Genomic DNA, 20,738 nt, shown 5'->3' with positions numbered 1-20,738 from the left:
AAATGTCACAGCAAACACACAGGCATCGTGATTTACTATCTAACAGGGGACCTGAGTGAGTGTGTGTGTAACGTAGTCACTATTCAATAATGACCGGCAATTAATACATTAGAGAGCTATTTCTGCTTGATTTAACCCTTTAAACTCAGGTATTGCTGTAAAAACTCTAAATCTTTACAGTGTGTTTGTGATGATAAGAAATGTCACAGCAAACACACAGGCGTCGTGATTTACTATCTAACAGGGGACCTGAGTCAGTGTGTGTGTAACATATTCACTATTCAATAATGACCGGCAATTAATACATTAGAGAGCTATTTCTGCTTGATTTAACCCTTTAAACTCAGGTATTGCTGTAAAAACTCTAAATCTTTACAGTGTGTTTGTGATGATAAGAAATGTCACAGCAAACACACAGGCATCATGATTTACTATCTTACAGGGGACCTGAGTCAGTGTGTGTGTGTAACATATTCACTATTCAATAATGACCTGCAATTAATACATTAGAGAGCTATTTCTGCTTGTTTTAACCCTTTAAACTCAGTTATTGCTGTAAAAACTCTAAATCTTTACAGTGTGTTTGTGATGATAAGAAATGTCACAGCAAACACACAGGCGTCGTGATTTACTATCTAACAGGGGACCTGAGTCAGTGTGTGTGTAACGTAATCACTATTCAATAATGACCTGCATTTAATACATCAGAGAGCTATTTCTGCTTGATTTAACCCTTTAAACTCAGGTATTGCTGTAAAAACTCTAAATCTTTACAGTGTGTTTGTGATGATAAGAAATGTCACAGCAAACACACAGGTGTCGTGATTTACTATCTAACAGGGGACCTGAGTCAGTGTGTGTGTGTGTAACATATTCACTATTCAATAATGACCTGCAATTAATACATTAGAGAGCTATTTCTGCTTGATTTAACCCTTTAAACTCAGGTATTGCTGTAAAAACTCTAAATCTTTACAGTGTGTTTGTGATGATAAGAAATGTCACAGCAAACACACAGGCATCGTGATTTACTATCTAACAGGGGACCTGAGTCAGTGTGTGTGTAACGTAATCACTATTCAATAATGACCTGTAATATTCAATAATGTAAATACATTGGTGTACCTGACAATAATCTTAAATGAGAGATGTGGACTGATCATATACTGTAATTATGAAGACACAACAGAGAATGAATTTCTTAAAGAAATGACTTTTCTGTAATGTATTAGGTATTATGTCTAAGGTATATTGTGTTTGTGTGTGTGTGTGTGTGTGCCTATTGTGATACCAGATGCCTGTGTAAACAAGTTAACTTATTTTAATGTGTTGACTAACATACTAAAGCACAAGAAGACTTGTGGACTAACTAAGTGTAGTGTGTTACTTGATGTTACATCTTGTAACTTTATTGCGACTGTGTAATAAATCTATTTAAAAATAAATTAAAGTATTAAAGTATATTTTAGGTTACAAATAAATACTTCTCAGTACATTCAAAAGAACACAGTTATTATAAAAAGACATATTATTACTTGACACATTATATAGTCTGTACGAAGCTTAACTGCATTTATGTTATTTATTTGTAAAGACATGTAATGGTGGAGATGGCATATATATATGCCAAATGCATATATATATATATATATATATAAAATGAAGACAGACTTGACTGCCAGCTCACTTCACATTCACACACAGCTCCACTGCAGACTAATGGAGGTCCCCTGTTGGATAGGTAGACATCGGTCACACACAAACGCACACAGCTCCATTAGAGTCTATGGAGGTCCCCTGTTGGATAGGTAGACATCGCTCAGGTCCCCTCTTGGCATATTTTTAAAAAAATAAAAAAATGCTTATTTGAAGTTATATTATGAATAAGGACCTTAAAAGAAAATTTTGTATGTGATTTTTGTTTCTTCAAAATGACTAGAAACACAGGTCCCCTCTTGGATAGTGTAGAGTGATAGTCCCCTCTTGGTAATATAGACGTGTATGGATGTGTGTGTGTGTGTGTGTGCTTGTTTTTGTGACATATCAGGACAAAAATGTGTATAATAACATGTGTATGACACAGGTATTACAGAAAATGGTGACATTTCAGGACATTACCCCATGTCCCCACTTTTCAAAATGCTTATAAATCACACAGGAGGAGTTTTTTTGAAAAAGTAAAAATGCAGAATGTCTCCTGTGATGGGTAGGTTTAGGGGCAGGGGCAGTGTAAGGGGATAGACAATATGGTTTGTACAGTATAAAAACCATTACGCCTATGGAATGTCCCCACAATTCACAAAAACAAACATGTGTGTGTGTGTGTGTGTGTGTGTGTGTGTGTGTGTGTGTGTGTGTGTGTGTGTGTGTGTGTGTGTGTGTGTGTGTGTGTGTGAATAAACCATGTTACTATCTTGAAAACTCTTAACCTGCCTTCGTCTTTGCCATCTTTGTACTTTAAACCTGACACTAGCACACAATTAAGGAGAGAGAAAAAAAGCCTAAAAAACTAATATTGAGCTATAGCATCTTTGAGCAAAACACTTTTTGTCTGCTTTTTTAAATGTCAATATAAATAGTACTGAACAGTCAAACACAAACATAATTTTTAGACTCATTTAATCAACAGGGCAACAGGCCTTCAAATTAAGCACTTGTACAAAAGTCCCTTTTAATAATTGAAACAAAACAGCAACTGTCTTAGTCATTTTTACCACAATATGCCCAATGAAATAAAAGTGATTGGCCTACGGTATTAACACTAATTAAAAAAGAAAACAAAGGTGCACTGAGGTGCTGCATATAACTGAATATGTGATTTAACAAAAGCTTAACAAAATGGTTTAACAAACATGCCTCAAAAGGCAAAGCTAAAGAGAGATAAGAGATTCGATTCTCAACAAACATTTAAATAAGCTAACAAGTCTCATCTCTCAAAGCTCATCGGTCTGAAATGAGCTCAGCGCGGTGTGTTCTGATTGGTCAGCGATCCAGTGCATTGTTATTGGCCCGAATACCTAATGCATATGACAGAAATGTCACGCTACTTAACATAGTTGGACCGTCAGCTCCCAAAGCAAAGCAATATTGACAGAAGCTAATGTCGGCTCTACCTTATTAATTCGAGCCTGAATCTGATCCGGATGATCGATCAATGTTGCCAGCGCGACTGGACCAGAAGGTATCAGATTGGTAAGTTTGCATTTATCATAGCAGAAACTACAAAGACGTACAACTAATCTGTGCTCTCCCAAGTGCTAGAAATTGTGCAGCACACAGTCGAATATTTAGGAACAGGGTTGTAACTAAAGCTTAGCCACTGTTTTCTGAATGTGTACAAAGTATTTTGGCTTTGTTTGGCGTCTCCACAGTGGCAACGTTATTACACTGTAAAAAAAATTCAGGTCTCCAATTGAAAATTTTCATGTGACTGATCATCTAAATTTTTCAGTTGGCTGAATTGAATTTCTGTGAATTTAATTGCATCAATTCACAGAATTTCAGTTCGGCCAACTGAAAAATTTAGATGTGATCAGTTAATATACATTTTTCAATTGGAGACATTTTTGTTTTGTTTTTGTTTTTACAGCGAGAATGAGCTTGTCTAAAAGCGTTCTTTATTAACAAAAAAGAGTAACAAACTCATTACATTTCAGTAATTGTAATTGTGTTATTTGATTTTTTTAAAAGTGATGTGCTCGTTACCAGAAAAAGTAGTGGAATTACAGTAACGTGTTACTTTGTAGAGTGCCACTTTGTTAACGGTAACCATACCCAAAGCAAAACATTTGTATTTTGGTCATGCTTCAGAGCAAACATGAAGGACATACTCACTTATATAGAAGAACAAAAACATTAACATTTCGTCATGAAACACATGTGATGATGTGATTCAATAAAAGGGGTATGGTAGAGAAACCCCAACCTCCTCCTCTTTTTAAAATAATGATAAATTGCCCTCTCTATGTTGTGGTGAGCTGCGGTCTGCGGTTGGCTTGACAATGCAGAATAAAATGAGCTGTAATGATCAACTCACATTAGTGTGTGTGATTAGGTACTACCGAGAAAAAAAACTGTCTGAACAAACTGTCTGATTTAACCAATATAACAATATTTTATTATGCCATTTGTATTGTATTATGCAGCCATTTGGGTTTTCTGGTGTTGCTAAAAGGATGTACAGCGCTTAAATATAGTTTTGATATAAAAATTATCTAAATAATGCCAAATTATTTATATATTTTACAATTTGTATGTATAATATAAGCACAATTGCATTACATTATTTACATAAACATAAGCAACAGGTAACAGTACAGCTCAGAAATCTTATAAAAGAGGCTTTTTGAATATAGTCAAATAAAACTCTCTCAAGCATCTGTGTCTGACATTTGGATCTTATTCCACCTAATCGTTTTTCAAACGTTGCCATAGATCTTCAGAGGCTGTATTCAGGGCCACCTGTGATGTGAATAAGGAACGGACACCCTGCACAGCTTTGCATCATTTGCATAATATTAATGAGTGAGTATCTGGGTTACAGGTATTTCTTCTCTTTGGTGTTAATGAAGGAGACAAACAGCTTCCTGCAAAGCTAATGATGGCAGTCCTATAGCTCGAGGCAACGCACTGCGCAGTCTCATTTGATGCTGACTGAATCCTGTTTAGTCCAGCTGCTAGTTAGGAAAACAATGGATGGACTGTGTTTATTGAACTCTGCTAGATACATCTGGCCAGCAATGAAACCAATCACCCTCACGTAATGTATAAATAATATTAGCAAAGAAGGGTACATCAAATCAAATGCAAAACAATGATTTAGTTCAGTTCTGCACGTAACAGGTGTTTTCCCTCCGAGACCGAAGAGGTGCAGTCATTAAAAATAAAGCAGCTCATATTTTCGGAGCAGCTGCGATAAACAGCCGTGTTTGGTTGCTATAGAAACTTCAAGGTTCATATGCCCATCATTACGTTTGGCTTTGAAATCAGTCAAAAAGGAATCAAAACAGACAGAGAGGACAGATGAAAAACAATCAACTTTGTTTACCTACAGCAGTGTATCCATTGACTGCATACATGTTTGTGGACTTAACTTCATATAGCATTGAATGGTCATGTGACTCAGGACACAAATGGGGGCTGGGCGATCTTCCCAAAATTTCATATCACAATCTTATAACAAACAACCACATTCTGAATCACGATCTTCCCAATTTTAAGATGTACTATCGAGAATATCCAGACTGGATGACTTTTATATATTCGGATAATTTAACAATTTAACCCTAAGTTAAAACACAGCACGGTCTTCACTGTATCAAAATATATATTAGTATCTTATTAAAGCTTCTACATTTATTCAGTCAAGAGCATTGAGCGATATTGTCTTTCGTTTAACATTAATGACACAGAGAGCAGCGGATATTTTCATTAGGCTTTAAGACTGAATGCATGGATCTACAACACATTCTCAGACCCAACTCGTCACATATGGACGCTTGACCAGGACTCCTTGTCGTCACTTTTCAACGAACTGGGCGTACCTTTATCGTCAATTTTTGTCACGCTGGGTGCTCCATTCATTTCAATGAGAAACCTTTGGCGTCATACACAGACGCATTTAATTCTTTACGTTTGTAAAAGCAGACATGATTTTATTAATATTTAAAGGCTACTTTTATATATTTGGAGCAACTAACCCAACTCCTACCCTAAACCTACCCATCTTAACAATATAAAACACATACCAGGCAAATAAATGTACAGTCACAAGTATTTATTGCAAAATCTGACCAAAACGGTATAAAAGTATTAGCTCATGTTGCATTCCAAGTCTTCTGAAGTCATACGATATCTTCATGTGAAGAACAGAGTTGATCTTGATGTTTTAATCGCTGAAATGATGATCCCGCTGCCCCGTGAATGAACTCATTCATATCTCATTCAAATAATTCAAAAGACTCTTAAACATGACGCAATCGGTCACAAGACACAGGAGAGCCAAGAACATTTTACAATCAATGCTGACGTAATGATGCAATTGGTCACAAGACATACGAGAGCCAATGCAATTTCACTATGAAATCTGAAGTAAGGGGCGGGAATATTTGAAATTTGATGTGTTTGTTCATGATCTTCGGTGGATGGAGATGCTGATCGCTTTTGGGGATTTTCTTCATGCACATCAATCGTTTGGCTTTGGAAAACTTGGATTATTTAACTTTTTTGAATAACTCGTGGATGCAGTCGTATGTTATATCCTGTGTTTTATTACCGGGGCGGCAGTGGCTCAGTGGTTCATGTAGGTTGTCTACAAACCAGAAGGTTGGTGGTTCAATCCCCGGTTCCACCTTACCAAGTGTCGAAGTGTCCATGAGCAAGACACCTAACCCCAGCTGCTTCCGACGAGCTGGATGGCGTCTTACATGGCTGACATCGCCGTCGGTGTATGAATGGGTGAATGTGAGGCAAAAATGTAAAGCGCTTTGGATAAAAGCACTATATAAATGCAGTCCATTTACCATCCATATTAGCCTGGATGCCAGCCAAACTTAGCCCCGCCCACAAAATTTTTAGGTCGGACAATTCGGTCTGGCCTTGCTCCATAGAGGAGTGATTATCCCCGAACAGAAACTGTTCGGACCAATGAAATCATCAAGGGCGGGCTTTAGACGATGACGGACAGATGATAAACTGTAACGTAATCATGCACGTCATCAAAGGGGCTTGGATTATATTTGTTTGAATCCTAAACGGAGAGCTTGTTTGTATATGCATTCACCATCACAATTTCTCTCAGAAATGATGATCATGTTGGGTAAGTACGCTGTGTATCATTACATTATTTTACAACTCTGGCAAAGATCGTGTATTCCAGCCTGATTTCAGCGCGCGTGCAGACAGGGTTGCCAAGTTTTTACAACAAAACGTGGCAACTACTAGGGGGGTTCTCCGGTGAAAAAATGGCGTTTGGGGGGTAAAACATACGTTATTGTGGCAAGGTTGCCTGCTAAAATTAGCACTCCAGGGTCTATATATCACATAATAGTCGCTTCAACCCGCAGACATAGAAAAGAACCCGCGGAAAAAACGCGGACTTGGCATCACAGTGCAGTTGAGCTCTGTTGACATTTGACAAGTAACGTTATGCGTCCCTTCGTTGCTCTGATTGGTTGTAGGTCTGTCCAGTTGATGTCTTTCCTAGTTCGGTTGAAACACGCCCCATAATCACAGCCCAATGGAGCATATTCTGACTAGAATTGAGTATGACCACGTCAGGCTAGTGTTTTATATCATGTTCACACGAATGGGTAGGTTTAGGGATGGGATGGGGTTGGGTTACATGTTAAAATGTGTCTAAATAGCGTAAATAAAATAAATGTAAATGAAATTATGCTTGCTGATTTAATTGCGAAGCACACCCCAACATCTCAATGGCAAAATTATAAACCAATAAATAATTTCAATAAATAAATCAAAAAATAATTTTCACCATGACGATAATATTCCCATTCCCAGTGCGTCTGTGTATGACGCCAAAGGTTTCTCATTGAAATGAATGGAGCACCCAGCGCGTCGAAAATTGATGATAAAGGTACGCCCAGTTCGTTGAAAAGTGACGACAAGGGGTCCTGGTCAAGCGTCCATATGTGACGAGTTGGGTCTGAGAATGTGTTGGGATCTAATATAATGACATGCATCTGATTTCTTTCCCAGCTGTTTATTCGCATATGACATAACTGACTGTCTTTATGTGTATATATTTTTGTGTATATTTGACCAATTATGGGATGCACTTGAAACCCCATACTTCACTTGCTGTAAACACACAAAGTGTGCGGGGATCAGTCTATTTTTGTTTAATGCGCTTTTCATAACTATTTTTAAAACAAAGCATGTCCCGCAGTAGACTGCATTTTACGACGGTCATGTTACATGATTTGACTGAATTGGATGTTCAGTTTAGGGGTCATTCAATAATCATGAATGGACATGAGGGACATCTCATATCCGTGATGTATATTTTTTATATATTTTTCCATAAATATAAACCCCAAGAGTTTATTTTCATAGTACAAAATTTTATTTTTCCCAGTCCCACTACTACATGTGGAAAAACCCATATCTTTTGTTCAAAAATTTGGATCATCTCACATAGAACCCTAGTTTTCAGCTGACCGATTTTGTAAAGTTGCTCATTCTACTCTTCATTTAAGCATGAAATGATCTCAAACATACATTACATTTTATAGTTTTACCTTCACTTAGATTAGATAATCAAGAAATTAGGTTGTGCTCTTCAGAAAAGATAAGCGTTTATTCTGATATACCTTATTTTATGTGTGTCCGAAAAACCACTGCAATTAAGTTACCCACTATAGGAAAACCCCCTTCAAAAAGAAATGGATTGTCCCAATCTCACATAATTTGCATAGTGTGATGTAATTTCATCATGAAGCAGAGGGATGAAAGACTAAAAGTTGGGTCCTCTCTCTTTTCCATAATATTAGTTTAAAAAGCAAGCCTGTGTCAAGAGTGGATTAATTGACTGTCCACAACGTTACATAAGTATTACTGCTGCAAATTTTACCACCAAAATTTTGCTAAATATTTATGTTTATAAAAATATATTTCTAAACATACATCTCAGTGGATCTGGGCTCTTTAATGTTGAGTATAAGTCCAAAATGCTAAAAAAAAAAAAAATCAACTAAGTTACAGTCAACTCTGTTACCCAGAAAAGTTAACATAGTGGACAGTAGCAAACTTTTAAGTGTGGTGAAACTCAGAGAAGCAAAGCGAGAGAATCCAAAAGCAGATAACAGAAACCATGAACCAGACAGAACAAAACACAAAACAGCCATCAAAAGACAAGACAAGACTAGACCTAAACATGAGCAAACACTGGGGTATTTATACACAAGTTAACCAGGGGCTGATGAGGGATAGCCCTTAAGGCCAAAGAATACTTTAAGAATACTTTAAGAATACTTTATACTTACTTTAAGAATACTTTAAGAATACTTTATACTTACTTTAAGAATACTTTAAGAATACATTAAAGGGGGGGTGAAACACTCAGTTTTAGTCAATCTCATGTCAATCTTGAGTACCTATAGAGTAGTATTGTATCCTTCATATCTCCGAAAAGTCTTTAGTTTTATTATATTTAGAAAAGAAATATGGGCTGTACCGAGTCTTTCCGGAAAAAACCGAGCGGCTGGAGGCGTATCGTGTGGGCGGAGCTAAAGAATGACGAGAGCAAAGCGGTGACGTCCTCAAGCGTGGAGAAACTCATGGCTATCGATCTCAGCTAATACAGATATGATCCAGAATCAAATCTGAGGCATAAATAAATTGAACAGGAGAAACGGCAACATCAGGACGTCCGTCTCTGTGGTATGTACTGTATTTAGTGGCCTCTCCACATTTGTGTGTCTTTACTCGCAGTGTATGAGGACATGATTCGGTTTATGGACTATTGTATGCGACTAGACCTTAGCAGTAGCAAGCAAAACGGTTTTGCACGTCAGATTCAGACTAGTGTAACGTTATATAGAACAACAATGGAGTAACCGTTAGCTCATTTGAATGACGAAGCACGCGATCGTGTCGTTTACTGATGTTTACTCACGCGACAACAGCAGAGACATTTGAAGCAGTTTTACTCACTGGCTGCTTCCAAAGCAGGACCGAACCTTTATCGCTGGGACCGCTCCTCAAAAAAACACTTCTTTGGTATGATTTGGTGAAGTCCTGTGACAGCAGTGGCGTGTAAATCCACTTTGAGACGCGACTGAAGCGATGTTGTGAAGCTTCCTGTCATTTCTGCGTTCAAATCAGTTCAAATGCAGCGCTGCCTTCCCGGAATGCTGTGCTGAAGTGTTGAAGTCGCTCGACGTCACCCATAGGAATAAATTGGAGCGCGGCGCACCACATAAGTCTTCACGGAGGACTGGATCTGCACCTGAGAGAGTGTTTACGGCCGTGCATTTCCTCTCTCGCTCAAGTCACGCGCGCGCGCACCCTACCGGGAGAAGAGCCCGTACGGCCCATACAGGGACCTTCCGATCTATTAACGTCAAGTAGACCCATACTCGAAAAAAACTCGCCGAAACTTGTGAGAAACCGAAAAAAAAAAAAATCTGTTTTTGATACAGAAATTCTCCATCAAACGTCCAACATTAGTTTTTGAAACTTTGTCTATGTTTAGGATGGGAATCCAAGTCTTTAACAGTGTAAAAAGCTCAGTATGCATGAAACAGCATTTCACCCCCCCCCCCCCCCTTTTTTATTCCAAAACAACATATACAAATTTGACTTGCTTGAGAAAATGTTATGACCATTTTTGTGAAAATAGAGAGATATTATACCTCAAAATATTGAGGTAGAAGTGTTAATGATTATATTTTTATTTGATTTTGGTAAGTGGATATATAATCTGTCAGTCAGGTGCGTACTTAAATTGTTGGTATTTTTCCAAGCTATGAACAAATACTTATTTTGTCCATAACATAGTTGACCAGAATATCTAATAGAGTTTGCCTAATAGAATAAATTATTGATTTTAAGGATTTTTATGTATGGTCCTGTTTGTGATTTGGGAAAAAAGAAAAAATTATCTCTTCACATTGTCACATTGTTATCGCTTACGTGTCTCAGTTTTTCGTTTGCTCTTTTGACACAAACCTCTTGTGGGGGTGGGCTTAACAGTGATCTACTCTGATTGGATAAAGAGCTTTTGATGGACAGGTCCTCTCTGACCTGCGCATATTGGAAGGATCTTGCGGTGCTTTGTAATGTATTACTTTGTAAAGATGAGCTCTCAGGAGAGACATATGGAGTGGCGGCGGCTTCATCTTCATCATTCTTCACCCGCTTCTTCAAGGCAGCAATAAGTTTGTGTTATTGAAGTAACCAATAATATTGATAGGCCTACAAGTTGTATCCATACAGTGTGCAACAGTTCTGGCTTAATTTGACACATGAATTATTTAAAAAACGTTTTATGTATATCAACAGTGGCGTAACTTTGTTTTAAAAAGTGGGTGGGATATGTGAGTGTGTGTGTGAGTGTGAGAGTGTGTGTGTGTGTGTGTGTGTGTGTGTGTGTGTGGGGGGGGGGTTAAGATGTCCAAAAATCTATTAAATAGTTCATTTATTAGCTAATATAAACCTCATGTTTATCATCATTGGTTGTATATCAAGAGCAGGGACGATTTTTTTTTATGCATTTTATTTCATGATTTCACCGGAACAAATCAATCACCGGAGAAAGCCTCTCACATGCACGAGCCACTGATAACAGCGACAATGGCCGCCAGATCACCTCTTATATAACAAACTAATGAAATGATGCTCTTCTAGTTAACCAGAGATGTTTTGTTTGTATTAGTTAGGTTCATCCGTGCAACAAGATGTTTCAATGTTTCAAAAAGTGGTGGGGAAATGTCCCACCCGCAAATTACGCCTATATCAATAACCCGCAACAAACTTTTGCACACTGTACATGGATACAACTTTTATCGATATTATTGGTTACTTCAATAGCCTAACACAAACTTATTGAAGAACAAGCGGGTGAAGAAGATGATGAAGATGAAGCCGCCGCCGCTCCATGTCTCTCCTGAGAGCTCATCTTCACGAACTAGCCTAATACAAAGCACAGCGAGATCCTTCCAATATGCACAGGTCAGAGAGGACCTAGCTGTCCATCAAAAACTCTTTATTCAATCAAAGTAGATCACTGTTAAGCCCGCCCACACGAGAGGTTTGTGTCAAAAGAGCAAACGAAAAACTGAGAAACGTAAGCGAAATCTTTGGCATTGCATTCACCATCCGCGATTTGCGAAAACAAATCTTTGAAAAACATTCACAAAAAATAAAGCATACTGAATATCCTGTTACATTTTTTCGACTGAGTTCATTTTTTTCATTTTCAATGTGTTTTTCTTCTTTTGTAATGGCATATTTTTGATAGTTTCTGAAAAAGTTGAGTTCAGTTTTATAAAGTTTCGTTCAGTTTTATTGAGACAAAGGTAATTTTAAAAACGTTACCCAACCCAATCCCGAAGCCTACCCATTTGTGTATTATATGATATAAAACACAGGATATAACAGGCAGATAGGACTGCATGCACAATTTATTCAAAAAGTATAAATATTCCAAGTGTTCTGAGGCCAAACAATTGATTTGAGTAAAGAAAATGCCTAAAAGAGATCAGAAGTCTATCTGCCGATGATCATGAACACATTTCAAAAATTGCCACCGAGGAAACATAATGTCAGCTTTGACAGCATTGGCTCTCGTGTGTCTCATGACCGATCGCATCATGCTAAAGAGTCGTATATATCATTTGAATGAGATATTACTGACCGATCAGAGTGTGTGTGTGTGTTCACTGAGCGGCGGGTAGGATAATTTCAGTGATTAAAACATTAAGATCAACTCTGTTCTTTACATTAAAGCCCCACTTGGCTACTTTTGCTCTCGGGGTCCCCCTACAGTTTGGAAAAAATAATGTCCTCAACTACTGTCGTAAGAGCTGTCATCCTACAACAGGGGATGCCATCCCATAACCCGCGGACCCCGTATGTCTATTTAATGGTCGCGGGTGCGCGGCGGGTTGTAAAAATATATACAGTGGTGCGGTGCGGGCCAAATAACTTCATAAAAGCGCCCCGCGGGTCGGTACAGCACTAACAGTTCCCCTGAAAACTGCAAGAGGAGTTCTTCTGGCGTCGCGTGTGAAATGTCTTCATCCCAGGTAACGTTACAGTCAGTGGCAGATGTTTCAGCATGTCATATGAATATAATTTCATGGCTTTTATTTTTTTCAAACGCCAAATAATCACGATGGTCACGTTTACAAGCCAGCGTCATTATAGTAGTCTATTGGTTACCGTTTTACAGAATCTATATGATACTTCAATTCAATGTTTGAGTGGTAGGTAATCACCATAACAAGCAGGACAGCATCGGTCGGGCACGCCTCCTTCAGCTCACGCCGACGAGCAAACCCTGGTCCAATGTTGATCCTCGTCCTGCCTTTAATCCCATCATTTTTCATTTCCTCTTATTGCTTTCCTCCAACAAAACCTTTTCTTTCTTATTTGTCTCTGCTGCTTCGGACATGACTATTATCCAACGAACAAAGTTGGGCTCGCACGTCCGAATTTAAGGAAGTGTGTGTGTTGGTGGAAGTGACGTATATGCCGTAAAGCAGTCGAATTTTGTAGTTCTTTTTGTTCTCGGGTTACTACCCGAAACCCGAAGTTTAAAAGTACGATTAAAAACGATACAGACCCCATCAGGCTATGGCAGACGTGTCATTCAACCTATTGTAAGTCGATTTATCATCACAAGAGTCTTGAAAATATATTATGAAGGTTGAAAAGTTACCTAGTGCTGCTTTAAGATATCGTATGACTTCAGACTCAGAGGACTTAAAATGCAACATGAGTTACTTGTATATTGTTTTGGTCAGTTTTGCAATAAATAACAGTGACTGTACTTTTTTTTGTTGCTCATGCTTTTCTGAGAAGTGCTCAGAAAGGGAAACCTGTTACGTGTTTTATATTGTTGAGAAGAGTAGATTGAGGGTGTGAGTTGGGTTAGTTGCTCCAATATATAAAAGTAGCCTATTAAGTAGTCTGCTTTTACAAATGCAAGGAATTAAATGTGTCTTGATCTGACGCATTGGGCAAACAACTGAAATCAAATGGAGTACCCAGTGCGTCAGAAAACGACCTGTACAGTAAAATATTGACGCCGAGGGGTCCTGACCAAGCATCAATATGTGAATAATAGGAGTGAGGCCGTGTTGTCAGCACAGCCAAATATAGTAGGATGTCTTTGCTGTAGTTTAACATTATAATGAGGACATAAAAGATCACAATCTCTACTATTCACTTGAAAAGTCTTCCAAATATCAAAACGTCAGATCGCCCACTCCTAGCTCAAAGTGATGTCTACGGGTATTTAGAGCGGTAAACATGTGCAGATAGGGTAGAAAATGTTCTGTTCTTGTAGTAATGGAGGAGAAGTGCTGGAAAACATTTTAGACGTGTTATATTTATAGCCTCTGGTATTAGGATGTTCTTTGTCTTTTCGTAAGGATCAAACTGACTTGCATTATCGTTCTGGTCTAACCACAGAGACCAAACCACTTTTATCTTTGCTGCCTGGAAATTATCTTAAAAAAATCCTGGCCTGAGTGGATAAGAAAGAGCCTTGTGTGACTGCACTGAGCCAGAAAGGTAATTGTTGCATGATCCACACAAAGGCCTTCTTGTTCTGAATTATTAACACCACTAAATTTGAAATGTGATAGGGGTGTCGAGATCGAGTCATTCTCAAAGCATAAAAGTACTATAAATGATAGTAGGCGTTCAAGAGCTAAATGAGTCACTAGCCTCTTCATGGACATCAGACATCCCACCATCTGTTAAGATCTGAGGGAAGTGAATAGATCAATATAAAACTCTAAACATTAAGAACATGGAAAAATAGCCTCAGTTTGTGTTGATTTGAAGGACCAGTTCGTTTTTCTAAAGAGACATGTTCGCTTTATGTGATTAAAAATTTTTAAATTAGGCATGTACACAAATATAAACATTCAACTCATAGATCAGTTATGGTAAAAGGAAGCATTGGAGCTTCTGCAATAACCAATGAGGTTAATTCTCGCATTACGCATCACATTGGAGCTTCTGCAATAACCAATGAGGTTCATTCTCGCATTACGCATCACATTGGAGTTTCTGCAATAACCAATGAGGTTCATTCTCGCATTACGCATCACATTGGAGTTTCTGCAATAACCAATGAGGTTCATTCTTGCATTACGCATCATATTGGAGCTTCTGTAAGAACCAATGAGGTCCATATTCGTGTTATGCATCACATTTGATTGTCCTCAAGAACCAATGAGGTTAATTCTCGCATTACGCATCACACTGGAGCTTCTGCAATAACCAATGAGGTTCATTCTCGCATTACGCATCACATTGGAGTTTCTTCAATAACCAATGAGGTTCATTCTTGCATTACGCATCATATTGGAGCTTCTGTAAGAACCAATGAGGTCCATATTCGTGTTATGCATCACATTTGATTGTCCTCAAGAACCAATGAGGTTAATTCTCGCATTACGCATCACATTGGAGCTTCTGCAATAACCAATGAGGTTCATTCTCGCATTACGCATCACGTTTGAGATTCTGCAATAACCAATGAGGTTCATTCTCGCATTACGCATCACGTTTGAGCTTCTGTAAGAACCAATGACGTTTATTCTCGCATTACGCATCACGTTTCAGTTTCTCCAAGAACCAATGTGGTTCATTCTCGTAATTACGCATCACATTTGAGCTTCCACAAGAACCAATGAGGTTCGTTCTCTTGTGTTACCCATCATGTTTGAGCTTCCACAAGAACCAATGAGGTTCATTCTCTTGATACGAATCCCGTTTGAGCTTCCTCAAGAACCAATGAGGTTCATTCTCACGTTACGCATCACGTTTGAGCTTCCTCAACAACCAATGAGGTTCATTCTCACGTTACGTAGCACGTTTGAGCTTCCTCAACAACCAATGAGGTTCATTCTCACGTTACGCAGCACATTTGAGCTTCCTCAACAACCAATGAGGTTCATTCTTACGTTACGCAGCACTTTTGAGCTTCTGTGAGAACCAATGAGGTTCATTCTCGTGTTACGAATCACGTTTGAGCTTTCTCAAAAACCAATGAGGTTAATTCCCATATTACGCATCACGTTTGAGCTTCTGCAAGAACCAATGAGGATTGTTCTTTTGAGTCAAGAAGGATTGGTTGAGCTTCTGTTTTGTTGTTGTTGTTGTTGTTGTTGTTGTTGTTGTTGTTTTCACTGTTTAAATGTGAATATAAACCAAATTAAATCTGTTCATCATTTAAAGCAATTGAGTCACTTCAGAAAATTTGGTCTAAACCGCTCAATTCATATGGATTCGTTTTACAGTCTCTTTATTAACTTTTTTAAGTGCCAAAGTTGCATAGCTGTCAATAGATAGGACTGAAAGCTCTTAGATTTCATCAAAAAGATCATTATTTGTGTTTCAAAGAGGAACGAAAGTCTTAAAGGTTTGGAATGACATGAGGGTAAGTAATTAAAGACAGAATTTTTTTTCTTTTTGGGTGAACTAACACTTTCATCTCTAACACACACACACAAACAAAAAAAATAATGGTTAAGCAACTATGAAATTGAACTTTATGGTTGCAATTTCTTTCCTGTATTTTTTGAGACCGTATTTTTTAAGGTAGGATATTTTGAAGTGCTCATCCTTTTTGAATCGCCTTTTTTTACACACCAGGTAAATCCACACTTGACAGGATGATCATGGATGAAAACCACAAAGACATTTTTATAAACTGCAGCCACTTCCTCAGTATCTAAATGCTGGTTGGGAAAGTAAATGAATCAACAAACAATACTTTTCTGTTGCTTGCAATTATAAAATGTGTATGCTCTTCAAAAGCCTGGCTGGTTATTTGTGAGTTATAATTTAATTGAATAATATAATATAATATAATATAATATAATATAATATAATATAATATAATATAATATAATATAATATAATATAATATAATATAATATAATATAATATAATATAATAGTTACTATATGTTGTGTTGTGTTATTAGATTGTATAACATTTGTTTTAATTCCAATCTGTACATGTATGCTTTGTATAAATGTGTTGCCAATGTTGTACGCATGCGCCAGTGTGAAGAGGTGGGTTTTCACAATCTTGGATCTTTCCAGGCTTTCTTCCCTATTTACTTTAACATATTCAGTTGCTTTCTTCAAGGTTTGTAAGGCAATATTAGTTGTGAAGCTGCTTTGGAACTGTATGTTGTAAAAAGCTATATACAAAATGAATTTAATTAATGTTCTTTTGAGATTAGAACTATTCTCTTTTTTTAGAAAAAAATATATCTTTGTATTGGTGTATTAAAGCAGTGGTTTTCTATCCTAGGCTCAATTCCACTTCACTTTTTACATTCTAAAGTAAATTACAAAGAAGTGTGTAAAGCTGTGTCAAGTTTTAAAAGCCTTTTAGTTTTTTAACAGGAGCTTTAGCTTTGAAGAATGCGCTCTCATGTTACAAACTCGCCTGTGTACGATGGTGCCAGAGCGTCGTGCGAGCGCTGGGGGACTCCCTCCAGCGTTGGTACTGGCCGGTGGCTCCCTCCTGGTCCTCAGGGACTGGCTCCTCTGCACCTGCCTGAGCACACTGCTCTTCAGATCCAGCAGTGTCGACATGCTCGTTCACTGTCTGCAAAAAATACCACAGACTGCATCAGCTACGCCGTGGGAGAGGTGTAAAAGGTGACAGAATGGGGACATTATCAGAGAGCACTTCTCAGAAAGGCGTGAGCGGGGAAACAATTAACCCAGGGTCCACCTCTCGGGCCTAGCATTGGCTATGCTCACAACAGGCACGATGAGTAATTACAGGCATCATTCCTCCCTCTCGTAATCCAGTTATAAACACACTTTGCATAGGGCGCATGCGGCTGCTGTCCAGTGTTAATTGACATACGTGTCAGGCCCATTTGTCTTCAGCCACAGAAAGCGGTCATCTGTGTGAGAAGCGAAGCCTGCAATTACTCTCCATGTCAAGACGGCAACAAATTTTTCACCTGTCAGCTCAGATGTGGTGCAGATGGAGACTATGAGAGTTCGGCAGAGGCTCTTAATTCTGTTGTAACTGGATCCACAGGCTTAAACTCTAGGCCCCTTAACCTGAGGAGCCTGAGAGTGGAGAAAAGCCACTTCTGGATAAAGACTCGCTTGGTATATGATTAACTAGTGAACCACATTCAATCACATCTTTGGGGAAAGCAACGGCTCTATTCAGAGAAAGAATCAAAGGGGGCGGGGGAAACTGTAAGCAACGTGAGAGACTGACAGAATGAACGAAGGAGAATAATTTTGATTGAGATGTCAAATGCAAATGTACAAACAGTTCTTTCAGCTCATGACAGTTTGCCTTTGTCAAATCTCTAAATGTTACGAGGAGGAGTTCTGAAGCCCACTGTCATATCAGTTGTTTTCTATGTAATGACTCTATGTTTACTTGGAAATCCAGCGTGTCCCTGTTGCATTACTTCATACTACATCGTATTGTCAGGTTTTGGTGTAAGGATACTTTTTTTTGGAAGATTTCGAACCATATTTTAAACCATAGACCAGTTTGGACCAGTTTATATTGCAACATACTATATGCTGATTATTGCAGCTTGACTACGTCTTGAATATGACAAGCCAAAACAGTATGATGGTGCCTCAAACACCTTGTACAGGTTAATATGATGCAACAAACTGGTCATTTAAACTGATTACCAATTTAGCTAGTTCAGGCCATTTGCAGGGTTGTTTTGAATCCAACCCAGCTGGAAGTAAAAAAATTAAAAAAACACATTTTAGCCTAAAAAATTTCAATCCTGCTCCTGGCGGACCACCTTCGTACATATTCCTGAATACCTTGATTAGCTGGTTCCGGTGTGTTTATTTGGGGTAGGAGCTAAACTTTGCAGGAGAGTGGCCCTCCAGTGGCATTATCACCTGACTGGGCCTAAGATGGTTGCTGGTATCCCATCCTGGTCAGACTGGTCTTTTGTCTTATTTTATGCCCCGTCCACACAGAGATGTGTTTAGCTGTATACGTATAAATTTTGTACCGTATCAGCGTTTCGTCCACACGGATCCGGCATTTTGGCAGCATGAATCCGATGTTTTTTGAAACCGGGTCCCAAAGTGGATAAATCTAAAAACGGCCATCTTCCGTTTTCGTGTGTACAGCGAATCCGTATATTTTCTGAAACAGTGATGTCATCACACTACGTCCAGCACGGTGAAGAGTTAAGGGATACAACTACGGGCACTGGGCATGCGCACATCAATATCACGTCATTTAATTAACGTATCTGCATTATTGTAAGGGTATGATTTGGGTTAGGGTTAGGTAGGCATTAAAAAAAACACATCCGTTAAGTAGCAAATGTTTTTATTGTTATTTTATTGTCAGGTTTTGCCTCACCTCAGACCACTGCTATTCCCCTTCTAGCCACAACTCTCATTTTTAGTTTATTTCTATGGCAGAATTACAGCGCCACACACTGGCCTGGCATGCAAACTACATTGTTTTTAGTCAGTTTCGGTAATCTCGTGTGGACGCAGATATTTCTTGAAACGGGGGGGGGGGGGGGGGTGGAATTGGATTGGGAAAGCTCTGGCTTCGTGTGGACGAGGCCTTAGAGGGATTTTTGTGCACTTTTAAAATCGGAACAGATATGAACCTTTTAGCTATGTCATCTGTACTATAAGAAGTGTTCTAAAACCAGCTCAAATTATCAAACATGTTTTTAAATCCTCTGACTGTATGGAATTATAGTATAAAAACTACAAATTTAGAGTTGTTGTCCCATCATACACATGATTTTCTGTAAAAAAATAAAATAAATAAATAAATATATGTCACAAATCTACAAACTGGCTCTGACTTTCAATAACTAACTTCAACTTGTCCAGACTTCAAATTAGGGCAAATGTGGTATATAGTGTACTGTATTCCAGCCTTTGATCTGGTTTCTCTCAGCTTGATTAATCCTGCAAGACACAAGGAAAGGATGTGTTTGCTTTTTGCCCTCCTTTAATCTGACCAGAAGGGCATTAAGAAATGTCAAAAGACGAGACAACGCAAAGTAGTCTATCTGACTCCCAGCACCTTTCTCAACTCCCTCCACAGCGCAGATTCCACCAGTCGCTGTGCTGGAATCGAGTGTTATGTGCATTGAAGGGGACCGCAGTGCATTCACCTGAATTCTCAGCTCTTACTGGTGGCAATTAGCACCAGACCACCGAGCAGCTGCTTCCCAGGTGAACTCATTTCAATTACGCACTCCGTCACCTGAATTGAATGTCACTCCGTCTCAGGCATCAGCTCCCATGAAAGGCGAGAACTGACATGCTACCAAACACAAGACAACAGCTGCTAAGGGAGCGTTGCCATAGCCGAGAGCAGGAACATCGGCTCCTTCTCACCAGGTCGTCCCTGCTGAGCCTCTGTCCTTCGCAAAAGCTCTTGGGCCACGTGAATGACACTGCTGCTCAATAGAGAGACGGTAAGCCTGGCAGTCAAAGCCGTCTCCGCTGGGGACAGAGGGGTCTCTATGGTAACGGTGGAGCACAAGGAACCACCAATGCAGGTACACAGGATTCAACAAAAGCTGCGAAATCACGCTCTTGTTTTGCTTATATTATCTTTTGTTGGGGCATTAAAGCTGGCAACAGCGACCAGAGAATTGTGGGGGGAAATTCTAATCTTCTATTCCTAAACTCACTAGTAAAAGTTAAGAGCGCCCCCAGCTGATAAGCAATATTGCTGATATGCTTCTCTCCTTAGCTTTAAATGTATTGATTTCAATTTGCCAATTGCTACCAAATTGTTTTATTGATTTCATAATCTTTGTTTCCATAGATTCCCACTCTCATTCGTATACAAAGCCTGAACGGCTCCTTTGTCATATGGATTTTCATTCTCATTCATAGAGGTGCGTTAACCTTCTGATCTTTGTCGAGCGAAATGAGACCGGGCTGCTGTATAATGCTTTCGCCAGTCTGAAACACAAATCTCGCCAGTGCCTATTCCTCAAGCTTCATTTATCTGTGGCAAATTCTTTCTGACAA

General features: G+C 38.7%; 1 protein-coding gene across 1 annotated transcript in view; it reads right to left on the bottom strand.

Moving 5' to 3' along the window:
• Positions 1–20,738, bottom strand: part of baiap3 (BAI1 associated protein 3) — an 84,075-nt gene that overhangs the window by 49,099 nt on the left and 14,238 nt on the right. The window contains exon 2 of the mRNA XM_067420585.1: positions 17,161–17,322. Within this exon, the coding sequence (XP_067276686.1) occupies positions 17,161–17,309 (149 nt within the window). The 5' untranslated portion in view covers positions 17,310–17,322. The remainder of the gene's footprint in view (positions 1–17,160; positions 17,323–20,738) is intronic.

The sequence above is a fragment of the Pseudorasbora parva genome, chromosome 2 (genome assembly GCF_024679245.1).
Source record: "Pseudorasbora parva isolate DD20220531a chromosome 2, ASM2467924v1, whole genome shotgun sequence".
NCBI lineage: Eukaryota > Metazoa > Chordata > Actinopteri > Cypriniformes > Gobionidae > Pseudorasbora > Pseudorasbora parva.
Note: the sequence above shows the minus strand (reverse complement) of the source record. Positions and strands in the feature narration are given on the sequence as shown.